This window comes from Orbicella franksi, chromosome 2 (assembly GCF_964199315.1).
Source record: "Orbicella franksi chromosome 2, jaOrbFran1.1, whole genome shotgun sequence".
Classification (NCBI taxonomy): Eukaryota; Metazoa; Cnidaria; class Anthozoa; order Scleractinia; family Merulinidae; genus Orbicella; species Orbicella franksi.
In genome coordinates, this window is record NC_138146.1 from 32,514,545 (window position 1) to 32,530,941 (window position 16,397).

A 16,397-nucleotide genomic window follows, 5' to 3' on the forward strand; every position below is an offset into this window, starting at 1 on the left:
TTCGACTAGTTCTACCCTCCTTTATCGCACTTGCAAGAAAAGCAAGCTCTTCATTTTCACAATTTGTCTTTCCCACATTTTTCCGCCATTTTGGTCAGCAATAACCGTCGTTTGCAATAGTGTCTCTTTTATTTTTGCAATTAAGTTCGATTAAATTAGGTTCGACGTTTGAATCAACTGCCGAACTTAATTGTTTGGGTCGACCCAAATTGGTATTGGGTTCGGCACATGTAAAGTTCGACGTTTGAACCGGGCCTAATTTAGCTTAAGGAGTATATTTTTCGATCGGCAAAATCACAACGGCGGCATTGATGCATTCCTTTAGAGTTTGATACATTCAGTGTTTGGCCAAGAGACTAACTCTGAATTTGATTGAATTCATCCAATCGAAAGTTTGACGGTCATTCGATTCTCTTGCATAGAAAAATTTTATGAAGGACTGGACCTCAACAGCATCGGACGCGCTTTTGCAAAATCCAACGGCGTTCGTCTCAAAACTGTTTAGCGATTAGTCCAATTTTCGGTCGAGAGACTAGCTTCTCATTAAATTGAATACATTCCATCGAAAATTTGATGAAGCAGGCTGTTGACGGTTATTTAAAAAAGTAGTGAAAATAAGCAAACTTCCCCCTCAATCAACATCTCATACTCACAGAAATTCAGACAGAAACGAAGCGCCGGTCAGGCAGGATCTCTGACAAATAACTTGCTTAACTTTCAAAATAACGTCTGTAAGGCAGCGCAACTTTCACCTCCATAGACAGTGTTGACAAAATTAAGTCAAAGCTCCACCTTCTGTACGGATTTGATTTGTATACATAGACACGTGACCAGCCGCAACCAGGGTACTTTCTCGAGGGAGGAAGAGAGAGGACCCTGGGAACGAGGTTGGTTTAGATGGACCACTCAATAGACCAATTTCGATATATTAAGATTCAGCCTAACACAATAGACCTCAGCACGAGGCTCTGGGGAATAAACCCCACAAACTCTGTATTTATTTCCCAGAGCCTCGTACTGAGGTCTATTGTTTTAGGCTGAATTTTAATATATCGAAATTGGTCTATTCGCCTATTTCGGCTCCACTACACAGCAAACAATGCGAGCAAAACCGTTAGGTTTATTTTGGTGGTCTTGGCCGAGCACCGGGAACTATAGCAAAACGTTACACTACAACCTCTTATTACATCCAAGTATGCGACATTTAAGATGATACAGAGCTGAGCGACAGTTTACAAAGATAGTACGGTCAGACGGAGGCCAGAGAAAACCTGCCACAAAAAAACCCCAGAGGGGAAAAAAAAACTCGGCATGAAATCGGGGTAGGAACTCTAAATAGTCCATCCTACGAAGCCACACAGGGACGATAAACTTAAAAGTAAATGTCCTAAAAAATAAAGTTAAATAAAATTGATAAAAAAGAAAATAAATAAAATAAAATAACGTTGTCTCAACCGAGATGTCGTCCTAGAATGATATCCCACGTGAAATTCATCTCTTATATAGCCCTCCCTCATGCACATGCTCATTCGACTGGGCTTGCCTCAGTCCCCACTGCTCTCGTGCCGCAGAAACATTAATTCATTTCCGGCTAATTCGTATTCACTCAAACGCCAGAAATCTCATTTAGCTCTACTGTTGCGCAACTGTGACAACGATTTCCAAGAGTTCTAAGAGGACGTATATCCTTCCATTTTCTTTTTCTTTTTTCTTTTTTACCAATACTAGCCTACGTAACATGGAGGTCTGGATTGGATTAACTGACAACTGAAAAATACTCAAAAATTTAACTGACAACTGACATTTGTAGTCAGTTTCTTTCCCATTCTTGTATCCAGAGCTGTCTGTTTCTCTTAGCCGACGAGACCTAGGAACAAGGAAAAGTTGGCTGGGGACTTATAATTTGGCTGGCGTCTGGCCTGTCGATGGACAAAGATAGATTTTCACCAATTCATCACTGGTCTCATTCCCGAGAATATCCTCTGGTTGATCTCCTGAGTAAGACCATTTACTTAGTGTTGCTGTTTACTACAACTACAGACCAGACCTTAAAGATGATTGCCAGTCCGTACTGCGCACTCTCGAGAGTTTGTTTACGTTTTTTGTTTTGAATAATGTAGAACGTCACAAAATGTAACATTTCGCAGTTACGTAAATGAAACAAATTCAGTTTCATGTCAAGCGCTCTTATGGATGCGAAGCTTCATGCTTCGCTCTTTCTGATACCACTTGATGAGACAACTTCGTAGCTGTAAAAATCAAAGAAACTGCATGAAGCCGTTTCTAATGAAAAACATCGATTCTCATTCTATCGAGTGAGACTCACAAACATCGGCTTGCTGAGATTGCGCAGTATGGACTGGAAATCATCTTTTGACTAAGAGAATATTAAAAAAAGGGTAAAAATTTGGCCGGAGGTGACCATTCATATCATGTCTGCTTTGACAGTTCTCCCCGTAAACCAGTTTTAAACTTCCTAACGGTCTTTGATCTTTCGGTGTTGTGATCGAACGGCTAGTTTGGTTTTACATAAGTCAGTTTTATTCTTGACTGAAGGAAACCAGCGCTGACTCGGTGAAAATTCTTAGTCCAGAATAAAATCATGGTCTCAAGAGCCACCTTTTCCTAGAGTCGAGGCCCCGCCGTCTAGAAGGGACGCGCAGCTCTGGAGATGAAAACGCAAACGGAATCGACCCTCGAGTTTTTTCCGTGACAAGAAGCATGAAGCTCGTGGTTTTCGCTGTTATCGCGTCTGCCTTTATTTCTCTCGGTAAGTCGTATCTCGTAGATGGTCTGTATACTGACATGATTCAATTTAGATAATATTGTTGCAAAATTGTGTTCATATCACAAATTTGGCGATGGCTTAATCTTTTAATTAAGGGCAGCTTAGGGAAGTACATCTATCTCTCGAATGTTGTATACGAACCCCTTTTGCACAGCTATGTAGATAAGCAAAAGCTGGAATACATTTGCAAGGATATGAAATGGTGACAAGCGTCCCAACTAGATTCACGAGTTGACCTTTTGTAGCTTACACCAAAACTATCTTGCTCTGGTTCGAAACGGACGCCTATGCAAACTACAAATTAAATCGTGCTTGTCTAGATCTTCAGGATCCGGTGCCGGGTTTACACTATATCAAAGACGTGTACTGTATAGAATATTAGAAATAGTTGCCGTATACTGTTGGAGTTGAGAGTGCATAGAGCACGTATGTCCCGGATGTCGTGTTTCCGGCGCCTTCTCGGATGTAAATATTTTCCATTTTTTAATCAAATGAGAAGATGGTGTTTCTTTGTTTACTAAGAAGGTAATACATCTTTAAGGTCTAGAAAAACGCTGAACGCATTCACGTTCCACTCATGACTCATACGTCCATTAGCAGTTTTGTGGGACCGCAAGCGTACACTAAGTTCGTAGAGAAACATTATCTTCCGATTTGGTGAGTGAATTTTGGTTAGAAGCAAATCCACGTTTAGTTTGCAAGGATTTCATACTAAAAGAACACTGAATCAAGTGTCGTGGAATGAGACAACTATTAGAAAAGGATAAAATAAGTAAAATACACAGTAATTTTTGAGTGATTTGTGACTACCATTTAGTTTAAATCGATCTAAACTCAACTGAACAATATCAAGCGTTGTGTTACAAGAAGGGAGTTTTATATGTTGTAATTCCAAATTGACCTTTCACTGGCCATGTAATCTGTCGGATTTGAAATGATTCTTGCCACAACAATCCTCTCTTGTGTTTATTCAGGATTCATTTTATTTCCATTTTGCGCTGTTTTTGGATCTGTCGCTAAAACAAAGTAGAAGTTACCAAACAGGAACTTTTGGATCCAAGATCAACCACGCGCTGAAAATAATGTCAATATTTGGCGAGTCGCCAGAGTCTCTTGTCTAAAAGAGCAGAACATCACGCTGTAATCTGAGATGATGTTTCGAACTACACCACAATCCGTAGCACACACAAATCGTATTCAGTTATTTTTGACAGTGATCATCAAGCGTTACAGCTGTCTACCGCCAGCCTAATGACGCCCTCCTTCAGTGATAAAAGTATATTGTACCCAAGGTCATTCCGTGAGAGTCCAAATTTTGCGAAACGTAGTAAATATATGAGTTTCAGTACCGGAATGTAACGGACGTATTCCAATTCAGCGGCAGGAAGTACAGGAAAAAAATACAATAAAACCACCTTTCCGTGAGGGTGGCAAAGGTTTTAAATGTATGTCACGTGATGAAGGCAAAAAATTAGTGTATGACGCGTTAATAACAACGAAGACACGCGTGCTGTAATTCGGGAATTTCTCTATTATAAAAATAAACCGTTGTTAAAAGTAGCTAAAAGCAAGTATGACGCATGCATTTTGCTCAAACTTCGCCTGTGATATTAACTAGTACCTGCCGATAGTTTTAGTGGACAGAAAATGAAATATAATCCGAGAATGTTCATTGTGTCCAAGAATTCAGACAATGAATGATGATAGAAAGACGTAAATAACTTACAAGCGCGTTTCGACACAGTTTCTATTCTATTCTACTCAGTTAAGGCAATAAATGACAAAGCAGTTATTTTTTGGTTAGATTTATACCATCTTCAGACTGAAATATGCACAAGAGAGACGAAACAAAATGTAATACTCATGAGAAAAGGCAAAATTCTCCGCTGGAAGTTTATGTTTTGACTTTTGGCGCTTTTTCAATCCCCACGAAAGAGTTACAACTGAAGGACGATTTCAGACGCCGAACTTTTCCTGAGTTGAGCTTAACTGGAATTTGGACGAATCCAAATTAAAAGAAGTACGCCTGATGATTCAGACGTTGAATTTAATAAGCCGAACCAAAGCCGTTACTAGAGAACTTAGGCAGACCTGTACGGGTCCGCAAATGATCCCCAAATTGAACCGCAAATGATCCCGGACCGGAAATGATCCCCATATTGGACCGCAAATAATCCCGATCAAAAAATAAGGAATGGCTTGGATTTATATCAGAGGAAGGTGAGAACATATTCAAAAGTTATGAACTAAAAAACATGTTCTATCATTTTTACAAAAATATATTCCACAGTTGCTGTTTTGTTCTTCGAACGGTTCAGATCGTTTTCACGGTCACGCAATAAAAAAAAATAGTAAATCGAAAGCCAACCAATGGATAGCCTGCAGTGCAGGCGTCTTATTGGGGCGAGTTAGCGTTACAATCTTGCGACCACCTTTTTAGACCGCCATGTTAGACCGCCATGTTAGACGGTGGGGGATGGGGAAGGGGAAAAATGAGAAGAACAATGACCTCGGGCAGACGAGATTTTCCTTGCTCCACCCCTCCCCTATCCTTCCTCTTGCCTATCATTTACCCCCTTGGTAAAACTTTCTTTCTCTCCCCAGTCTTCCACTGCATGAAAAATTCAAGATGGCGGCTAAACTTTTTACGATGTGAGCGCTCGCTCGAAAAAATCTCGCCTGCTCTGCAGGCTAACCAATGGAAAAAGCTAAGAAATTGTGATTTTTGCTATAGAAGATAACTAAATAAGACACTTCTCCAAGTTGTAGGCCTGTGCATTTCCCCAAACTTCAGAAATTCGTCGTAAATGTTTCCCAGAAATTTACGGAGCCCAGTAAGAAAACGCCATGTTGATATACATCCGTGGTACACCAATATGGCGCCCGCAACCTCGTTCCCAGGGTCTTTTCCCTGGCTTGGGGGTGGGGCGCCCCACCCCCAAGCCAGGGAAAAGACCCTGGGAACGAGGTTGTGGTGGCCGGAATATAGTGTAAACATCTGGAACTTACTTTGGCTTTCCAGGCGACTGATTATCAGCACTAAACAAATAAGCATTTATATAAGCACTTTTCCTAATGCTCTAACTTCTAAAACGGCTCAAAATCATGACATAAGTATATATTTTTCAACAAACTCGATCGTGGCGTTGTGTCACGCAACCTCCATAACCCTGAAATTCAAAATGCTCTTATTTCCAAACGAAGCACGCTAATTGTAAACAGATATAAATATACCGCCTCTTATGCCTGATGAGGATAAAAACACGTCACGTGAAGACGATCTATTGAATTTAGAAGTCTTAGAAAAACACATACTTGTAAACATTCCCGAAATCCTGGTGGCGATAGTATTAAATATCTATCAAAAAGCTAACTTGTCAAAACGAAGCGCAACCCTTGGCCTTGCTTGGTTATGAAGCTGAACTTCATAACTATAGCTTGGAATTTTGGCTTTTTAGGATACTCAAGTAGTCATTTCCGAGGAATTAAAGCCAAATTACGGCCAAGGAAGAATTACGAAATAAATTTGTTCAAATTTCCAGTGCTACACACTAGGTGTTTTACAGAGTGATGAAGCGTTGTAGGTTTGTGGGTCTACTCAGGTGACAGCGTCTTCCTTAATAGTTGCTTCATGGTTAGATTTTAGTTTAAAACTTTAGACGAGTGGCGTTAATGGCTGATAAAATGTGATTTAACTATAACACCGAAATATCAATGGTTAACAAAGGAGGATATGTAGCGTATGTTGCACTGATCATAATTTTACTGAGAATTGCAAAGAAATGCAAGCCAAGTCGTGTTTTGATGATTGAGTGGTATATTCATAACATCGTAGTTAGCGACAAAATTTAGTCGAAAGTATGAAAAAAAAGCAAGTTGTGAACCATTATAATTATAATATGGCTTTAATAAAAAACATCGGTACTCATGTACGCCAATTCCCCATCCACACCATCCCACCATCCATGCCATTCGTTATTTTTTAGTCGGGATCATTTGCGGTCCCTATCGGGGATCATTTCCGGTCCGGGATCATTTGCGGTCCAATTTGGGGATCATTTGCGATCCGGGATCATTTGCGGTCCTGGGATCATTTGCGGACCCGTACAGACCACGACGAGAAAGGCAACGAGAACGTCACCAAACAAATGGTTTAATGAGCAAAACAATATCTGTGCACGTGCGTATACCTGTGTTTATTATCCAACTGCAGCGAATACCGTCCAAATAACAGTACAAATATGCAGCGATATTGTACAGTTATTTGTACAAGAGAAAACCTGTTTGCCTTAAAGGTTAGCGCGCGCACGCAAAACTGTCACACTCTCCCTCTTTCATTGTTAAATTTATTGACAACAGCAGTTGGATAATAAATCTCTTATTAGAGTTTTTGGTGTGTAGTGTCGCTGTATATTTTTACTCGTTGTTTGTATTTTGACTCGCCCTACGGGCTCGTCAAAATACGGCACAACTCGTAAAAATATACAGCGATACTACACACCAAAACATCTAATGAGATATATCTGTGCACGTATCTTTGTATATCGTGAAATGACCAAGTTCTGCGTCGACGGAACGTGGACGACGGCGGCTAATTTTTCGTATTTCCATTTGGAATTGAACGCGGACGTTGCATATTAAAGCACGTTTTTAGAACCATTGGCGTGCCGAACAGTTATAGGCGATCACGAATTTCGCTTGTAAAATATAAATTCATTTTTTACTAGGCGTCGTCCTCGGCGTCGTCGTCGTCGTTGCTTAAGCTCCCTACTAATACAGTTCGACGAAAACCAGTCAATATTGTCAGTGGTATTCCAGCGGAATGCAAAACACGGCGGACGACACTATCACACGTCCGTTGCCTTACATTAAGGGTTCTTTTTACGAACTGAGACGGAGAAAGCTGCAGTTAGAAGGAAAAAGTATTGCACTACATTTTAAAACGGTGACAGCCGATAAATGTTTGTTTAATTTTGCCATTCTGCTTCTGTTCTTGTCTGTAGCCGAAAATGCAACATCCAAATACATTCGTTCGTGTCATCGCCTTGAAAAGGGTGCATTCTCGTCGCCGGAGGCTCGATCCTTTTGGTCAGCCCCCAGAATCACAACCTCTGGCCGGATTCGATTTTCTGAGCATGCTCAGAGTATTTGTTTCGTATTCTCAGCCAATCAGATTTGTCAGATTTGTCGGATTTGACGGGAATCTGAGAATTGAGGACATTCAGTTTAGCATCCATCCAGAGGTCGGGTTTGTTTGTCCTGGCCAGAAGGATAGTGGCCTCTGAAGACGGTAATGCATGGGATGGCAGATCTATGCCGCCATGTCATGCTCTATGAGTATAACTGCTCGCAGAATGCTTTATAATAATTTACGCATTAGGTTCGGCCTACGAAAAGTTCGGCGTCAACAACTTTATCATTACTATTATGACTCGCATATTTGCAATTCAGTCAGAATCAAAGCCGTTAAAAAAAACCGACACAGACGAAATTGTCGACCAAGCTATATGCTTTTTGGTCGCCAGGAAGGACATAGTTTTAAGCAGTTTAATCTTAGTTTTTGATAGGGTGTAAAGATCTAAGAGTCTAAACGCTTCAAGAAACTGATCATCTGCGTGGAGAATTTAATCTAGATCAAGAATTGGCCCTTGAAATTACAGGAGATTATGATTCTATGGAAATTGATTACGCCAACTTTAAAGGAATTGTTGCTATGTGTTTCTGAAGGTATCAAACGGCTTTGAGTTGGGCGTGTCCCGTTGTTTTCATTTTCTGTAATTTACAGAAAAAATAACTCCCGAATTTCCTGAACGAGAGAGTTACTTGTAGAGACCTTCGATACTTATCTCGGTCTCTATGTACTTTGTTTTATTCGCAGCCTGTTCCATTCAGTGTTACCAATGTGTTCCTAAGGCGACACCCAGCTGCAGCTCATCTCAAACCCCCCACGAGTGCGCCGCGCATCAAACAAAAGCGACTTGTCCCGAGGGACTGGATCACTGCGTGCGGTCACGTTTCACCAATGCATCGATAGATATAGAGAAACGGTCATGTGCAAGCTCAAAGACATGTGGCAGCCTAAAGCTTTCTTGCGATCATCTCAAGGCAAAAGATAGGCGCGTGAAGTGCCACTGGTCGTGTTGTCAGGAAGACCTTTGCAACGCAAGCGTCTATCCTGTCGCGCAATTTGTTATGCTGGTGATGGTTGCCTGTGTGCTGTACGCGTTTCTTTAACCCATAAGATATCCGATGAAGTAAAAGGCGAGGTTGGTTCCTAAGAAAGAGAGTTTGCGAGCTGCGTTCCACTTTGTTAGGCGGGCGCAGTTCATGACATTATACATAAAGCAGCATAAAGGGCTGTGGAAGATTGGACTGAAAAAAAAAATGTATTCTTAAGTATGCAGAGCCTTATAATTTTACTGACAATGTTAAGATTTTATGCGTGAATTATATTACTGAACAGGTTAATCGGTATCCTCGATATAAACCAGCGCCTCTAGCTCCTTTCTTCGCCTTGTTTTTTCTACAGCGCTGGCAAACTCGTCTTTTCAACGCCACAGATATTAAAAACGTGAGAAGAGGAGCTAGATTGGAGCTATCGTGTAGCGAGAAAGCTGACGTCTCTCAATAACGGTTGAAGGCGGAATAGAACGTTGAAGTCTTGCAGTTACTCTCGCAGACTTTCTCGCGTGGAATGAAGGAGCATACGACGGCCTTTTTCTTGGCCTATTGTGCGGTCTCAATGGTCTTAGTGAATACAACAGTGATTTTTTTATATAAAATTATTTTATATTTTTTTATGAAAGTTGGCCTGCACCTGTTTAAAACCTGTAATATTGTTATTCATTCTTGTTAATTTGTACCTCTTTTGTTCTTAGGGCCAGGGCATTGCTTGTGTTGTTTACCTATTGCTTCGTTTGGCCAATTATAGAGAAACTTGTAAACGGTGCAGGCGGCCCAATAAAATTAAAGCACGGATAACCAGATTTGGGCGTTAGGTTCTGATGTTTAACTGACCTTCTTCAACGTCAAGCGTTTATGCCATAATCATCCTTTGAGTTATTTGCTCTCGATTTCTATGAGGTGACAATCGCAGCATTTGCACCTTAGAATATCATTAGAATTTTACTAATGACGGTTACGTTTGGTTTCAAATTTGAAGATAGCACTAATTGAGTTGATTCCTGACGAAACCCAATTTTACGGTACCCACGTTGCTAGAATGATATGAAACAAGTTTTTTATTTTAATTCTTATTAAGTAAAATCTTTTGCAATAACAATTTCAAAAATAACGTTGTGTGATTTCATATGACCAATCCCCTTGCCTTCATTGAGTTCATCCCATATTTTTTTTTTCTTTCTCGAAGATATTAGCTCAATAGAGCTACTCTGATAATTCGAGTTGAAATAAAGTGTATGTATGTATGTAACCCACTCCACGGAAGAATCGTGCACAATTCCTTTTGCCTTTTTTCCCATCTTTCTTACTTTCCCTGATATAATCACGGCACGAAAAATCGCCTTTACGGCACGTCAAATGTGTTGTTAAAGGTTTTGTAAAGGTCGCCTTTGCACGCTTTTGACGATCTGTGACGTGAATCAAAGATCATCTGTGAATAAACCTTTACCACCAAATCAAAGGCGTGAAAGGCCATTTTTACTCACCTTTGAACGCCTGTGTTTTTAGGGTTAAAGGTGATCCTTTGATACGCCTTTGCGCACTGTCAAAGGCGGGTCAAAAGTGTAATCAAATTTGTCTGCGATTCGAGTCAAAGGTTTGCTAAAGACGTGGTCGAAGATGCCTGTGACGCAGGCCAAAGGTTTGTCAAAGGTACTCTGCGCGTTCCGCGCTCGCGCGTCTCGCCCGAACTTCTCGCTCGCGCTCCTCTTTCGCGCTGCGCGACCGTTGATCACGTTTCGCGCGATCCACATCTTATACGCTTTTTTCTGCTTGCTACACTAGCTTTGTAGCTCCGCATACGAAAGATGCAATTAGATCCGTACTCTTGATTTATGTCTGACAAGTTTTGAAGAATATATCAGCTTTAATAAGGTTATTTTGTACCAAACTATTGACAAATGTTAACGGAAAAGCGGCTCGGAAAGATCATTGCGCCTAATTTTAAGAAAATAAATATGTTCAACTTCATCTCAGTTTCAATTTTTTTCCCCGTTTTTATCAAGAGTAAATACCTCCAAGTACCTTACATAAATGTTTTGGGCTTCAGGTTTCAAAAAGCCACGTTACAGGCTTGGTTTCAAACTACACGTAATGAGACTGATCATGAGAAAAACATTGTTCTGTCTATCGTGAAAACAACAGTCAACAAATCTTCCATGGTACAAAGTGCATTTATCTAACATTGAAGTACTACGGCTAAATTCTCAGTTCCTTAAATTTACTAGACCAGACTAGACAATAGGGAAGACAACCGCAAAATTTCGGGAAAGATATAGCAAACTTCGCACAAAAGTCAACTAGTGTATAAGCGTCCTTTCCAGATGGCACGTACAGTCCGTTGCATGGAACTCCTTATGTTTTGGCAGTTCTCCTTTTCTGCTTCTTGCACTTGCTCATTCTTGCATTATAAGTGGAATGGAATACAGTGTTTTCCACTTCTTTCTCATCAAAGTGGTTAAACTGCCTTGTTGGGGGTCAATGCCAACTAAATCCCCATTATTTCTAGGGAAGACACATTTTGACAAAGTCTAAGGCGTTGACGAAATTAATCAACGCATCTTCACTGGATAAGTCCATCCTGTCGACCACTGCTTGTCCGCATTTGTCTAAACAGAAGCAAACAGACAAAAACGTTGGAAATGAATATTAAGGGTGAATCTTGGCATTCTATTCCTTAAAGTTTGCCTATAGTAGTTTTGCTAATATCACATTAATAAAACGTGACCAATCAGATCATTACTCCTCCTTCGAATAGTTTGTGCTTCTGTCAATAGTAGCCTTTTTTCTGTATTTCTCTCCACTCTACTCAGAGATTTGGTCACACAGGTATGTCATTAAGAGCCAGTTTAACAAGCTAATTTCACCAGCTGAACAAGGGTTATCCCCAGGTAGAATTTCATAAGAGAACAAAGACTTGGGGTCATTTTAAAAGTGTACAGCTTGGCACAAATAAACAAAAAGCCTAGAGCCAGTTTACCAGTCCATCTGTCTGCCTGTCTCTTAAAGACATCTTACAGACCTCTTACAACAAAGATCTTTTATGGTTGCAGAATAGCAATCTAAAAATCAACAAATCTGACATAAACTGTGACAAGAAATGAGGAATACACACACCTTTGGGAATATTGCTGTTCCTGTGTAATTTCCACAGATCTCTTCATGTTCAGTGGTGTAATCTTTTTCCTTATTTTCCTTGTAGATCATATGTGAAAAGGAGCATATAAACATATCAAAATAATTGCACATTTGATTAGTAAACAGCAACTACTTGTACACTTTTTTCCACTGAAAAAAATTCCTGAAATTAAATGATTTAACATGAGACATGCCTGCATGGAATCGCATGGCTCATTCATTGAAACAAAAATCCAGTCCAAGATGATGAATACAACCACTATGATTCCCAGTGCAGCCACATCTCATAGAGGGAAATGGCTATTATCCAGTCAAATTTGCCAACAAAATTTTAAATTGAGTAAAAGCAAATAAATGTCTTTGTCAATTTACTTTTACTAAGTTATTATCAAATCCTCTACGCCTTAAATTCTCTACTGATCCCATCAATAGTTATGAATTAATCATATTATTAATTTTGCTTGGAAAAATTTGGTTTGGAAACCTGATGGCCAAACCAAAACAGTCGATATTGCAGACAACCACTCAAAATTTAGATTCAAAACTCAGCTTTTACCAGTCAAAAACCAACATTTCCTGAGACTGGTTTGCAACATTCTGCAACTTTGATTCATTTACCAAAAAGATTCCCACCCCTTGCATGTTTTCAATAACATTTTAATTACTTAATTTTCATCCAGGTGAGCCAGTTGATGTATTTGTCCCTTAAGAAAGACAACATTTCCTTACTTGCCCTTAAATGAACCAAAAAGAAACAACTTTTTTTTTCACAGAGTGAGACTGTAATAAAAATGATCAATTAAAATAACATTAATAAGCTATAGCCAGGTTTTCAAAATCTATTTATATCCTTTCTTTACTGGAAAAAGATATTAAAAGTTGTGGCTGAAGAAATTATAAGATGGTCTAGGCTACAAAATATAGAAATAACAAATGAATATTCCAGCCTTTTACTTACCAAAATGTTCTGATGTTTGCACACTTTGGAGCATTGCATGATTTAACTGCATCTGAGTTGACTATGAACTACAGAGTCGTATATTGTATCCTCTCCCAGAATTTATTCTGTTAATTTCTTCAGTTCTTCTAGAGTGGCTAGCTGAAGGATAAAAACAACATTCATAAGCAAATTTCCACTAGTCACATATTTATTGGCATTTAATTGTCTACTGCTCAAAAGACCAAGACATGAAACTCTAAAACTACTGGTATTGTCCAGAGAAGTCGCATAATAATATTATTATGGGGTCAGCTTTTTAATTTGCAACTAATGGCAAGTTTGATTTTTTATCAAACATTGTAACAATTTCACCTACTAACGGATAAGCTGGATTATGTGTACTAAAGGCATCCGTGGTCGAGTGTCGATTGATACCATTGATCGATCCTCTAAATTGACTCTCTATCAACACCTGATCGATACTCAATCAACACTCCATTGACACCTCGGTTGACACTCAATCTACATTTCTATTACTCAGTTTTGCAAATGTCACAGGGTAGGTGCATTTGATCACCTGGTATGACACCATTCTTAGCCCTGGAGACAGTTCAAAATGTCAAAGGCTGGCAGGTTTGTGGTGGGGTGGTTGGGCAGGAGATAGTGGAGTTCCAAATGACTGATCCATAAGCCTGATACAACAAATATCAAAACATATTTTTACTACAATTGCTACTGATCTCGCTATCTCAGTGGTCAAAATTTGTTGTGGACTCACTCAGCTGCGCTTTGTGAGTCCACAACATTTTGACCACTGTGATGGTGCGTATCATTGTCGATAAGAGTACAGACCACACTAAACCACATGCAATTTGTTAAATTCAACCCAGTGAAGTCATTTATCAACATTAATGAACAAACATCATCATAATTTCAACTGTGGCAACAAACAGAGCTTTTTTTCAATAGAATGATAACTAGAGACAAAAGCAGAAACTCATCCATAGATTAAATTTTCAGAGTCAACAACTCTTTTAATGGTATAATGAATATGATAATTAAGTCAGGTCGTGATGGATTGTCATGCATGGCTGACTGAGTTTTTCCTTCAATGCAAATTTCCTTTATATTTACATGAGCTTTCTTTCAAGGGAATTGTTTAAGCTCAGAAATTACCAGAGGCATTGTGCACAACCATTTATACGTAAATAGAGTTAAGTTTTAGCTTAATTATTAAGTTACGTTTATTTCAAGCACTGATCATGCTAAAATCTATGCTATGACAGACACTTCAATTTAATGCATAAGACTTGACTGAGTGAGAAAAAAAAATTATCTTTGTCAACTTTTGTAAATAAGTATATGTGAATTGAAAATAAAGTTTGGTCTTTCTTAACGAAGAGCTTTGCCGATCAACTTGATTCAGTCAAGTGCAATTAATCATCGACCAAATTGTTTTCACTGCTGAGGATCTGTCTTGCCATAAATATACGCATTTCACAGCTCTTTATGTAGCCATTGCTGCGTTTAATTTACTTTTTAAACTCCGTTGTTCTCTGAACATTGAAAACAAATGAACGAAATTCAGAGACTTACCTTTTCCTGGTCCAAAACACAACGAAAATTTCACCAAAGCCGCCATAATGAAGCCAAATGAAGAAAAATGTCTGCTTTCCTCACAGCCGACTTCGTTGACCTTTATTCCGATTGGCCAGAAAAATGCGGGAAGCCGCTGGCAGCCGCGTTTTCCCGCTGTTTTCGAGTTGTTTCCTTGTGCCACCTCCAGGTCAAGTGAAAACTTTTTTATTACAAAAATACACATTGACAAAAAAGCAAGCTTTCATTTTATCGTTAAAACAGCGAAAAAAATACGAAAACGCAGGTTATTAGGGCGTTAAAAGCGGAGTCGCAAGATATGGCCATATTTGACCTCGCCTTTGACATGACATGACGTAGGATCAAAGTTGTACAAAGCCATGCCGCCTTTGAACGCCTTTGACATAAGAGATCAAAGGTATGCAAAGCCGTGGTGTCTTTGAACGCCTTTAACGCGCGTCAAAACTGTAGTCAAAGTTATTGACATGTTTGACCTCGCCTTTGGCAGGGATCAAATGTATGGCAAATCCATAAGATATTTGATTCCCTCTTTTACGTGGGTCAAAGGTGGAGTCAAAGTTAAGATCACATTTGCCCTCCTCTTTGTCATGGATCAAATGTATCAGCAAAGCCATGACATTTTTGACACACATTTGACGCGCGTCAAAGTTTGGATCAAAGCTATGATCATATTTGACTTCGACTTTGATCAGGATCAAATTTAGAGTAAATCCAATTTTTCGTGCCGTGAATATAAATGTGGACGTTTACATCGCTTGTTATGCCAATCTTGTTTAGAAGGACCTATACCCCACTGATAAATTTCACTGTTTTTCGTGCTCATAACCTCATTTAGTTACTTGGGAATTGTACCGGAAGAAAGAGAAAAAAATGCCGGCCAGCAGACAGTGGAAATTGCGATTGGGTGGAAATCAATCCATTTCATTCCCCCTCCCCTCTCTTCTCCCCCTTTCAGTAATCCAATTCACTCGAAGCACCTGATATGTTATAAATATATATCTCTATGCTACAACATTGATAAATGCAACATCCCGACCCACATCTACCTTGTGCATTAAATTTTTGCGGGTTCTAATTTTTAGGATTTTTGCGGGGTTTTTTTTTCCACGATACGCAAAAAAAATATTCTCGTAAAAATTTTCTTCGCAACAAGTTACTCCACGGGGACCTTTCCCCTTCTTAAGGTCTACGCACCTGATGCCACACTGTATTGTGGTGTTAGGAAGTAAACAGATGGTTTTGTTGCTGGCTGGTTAGGAAGTTTTAAAAGACCCTGATGGAAAATTGAACTATGGGTTGGTTTTTATTGGGTGCGCGGAACAACTAAAACGTTCTCAGCCAAAATTAAAACGACGTATTTTTGGCTTACTGCCTGAGAATTCTTTCCCCTGATGGATTGCATTTTGACAAGAGAACAATCTCTTAGCTTTATTACGAAAAATTTGCTCATTGGGTGCCTTTGGAGCGGACTTCCGTGTCTTAGAGAAAAATAACAATGAAAACTCTAAGTGTCAAGGTACCGGGCTTTTTCTAAGTAAACAAATAGGGTACACTCCTGGAAGACACTTCAAATAAAAATGATATACACCTAGAGCTAAACTACGTAAGTCGGCGGGAGAATAGTCTCGTATCTCGGTATTGACATCCCAGACAGACGGGGCGAAGAGTAGAAGTCAGATCTAGACTGAATGAGATAGTATCTGTCCTCCAGGTTGGTGCTTATGGCATGACTGA

The 16,397-nt window shown here is 39.5% G+C and overlaps 1 protein-coding gene and 1 long non-coding RNA gene across 2 annotated transcripts; one reads left to right on the plus strand and one right to left on the minus strand.

Moving 5' to 3' along the window:
* Nucleotides 1-1,781: 1,781 nt before the first annotated feature.
* On the plus strand, nt 1,782-10,276 carry LOC145479368 (uncharacterized). Its single transcript, XM_081457711.1, has 2 exons — nt 1,782-2,770; nt 8,667-10,276. Exons 1-2 carry the CDS (start codon nt 2,722-2,724, stop codon nt 9,020-9,022), a joined length of 405 nt encoding a protein of 134 aa, XP_081313837.1. The 5' UTR covers nt 1,782-2,721; the 3' UTR covers nt 9,023-10,276.
* Nucleotides 10,277-10,451: 175 nt separating this feature from the next.
* LOC145479369 (uncharacterized) lies at nt 10,452-13,178 on the minus strand. The gene is made up of 3 exons (XR_014048416.1): nt 13,065-13,178; nt 12,086-12,163; nt 10,452-11,577 (listed from the first exon to the last, which is right to left on the minus strand). It is a non-coding gene; the product is annotated as an uncharacterized LOC145479369 (long non-coding RNA).
* Nucleotides 13,179-16,397: the final 3,219 nt, after the last annotated feature.

Bases quoted from the DNA above. Each gene is read 5' to 3' on its own strand.
- LOC145479368 (XM_081457711.1), top strand. From the start codon at position 2,722: ATGAAGCTCGTGGTTTTCGCTGTTATCGCGTCTGCCTTTATTTCTCTC. The intron at 2,771-8,666 runs GTAAGTCGTATC...TTTTATTCGCAG, and splicing joins GTCTGCCTTTATTTCTCTCG to CCTGTTCCATTCAGTGTTAC.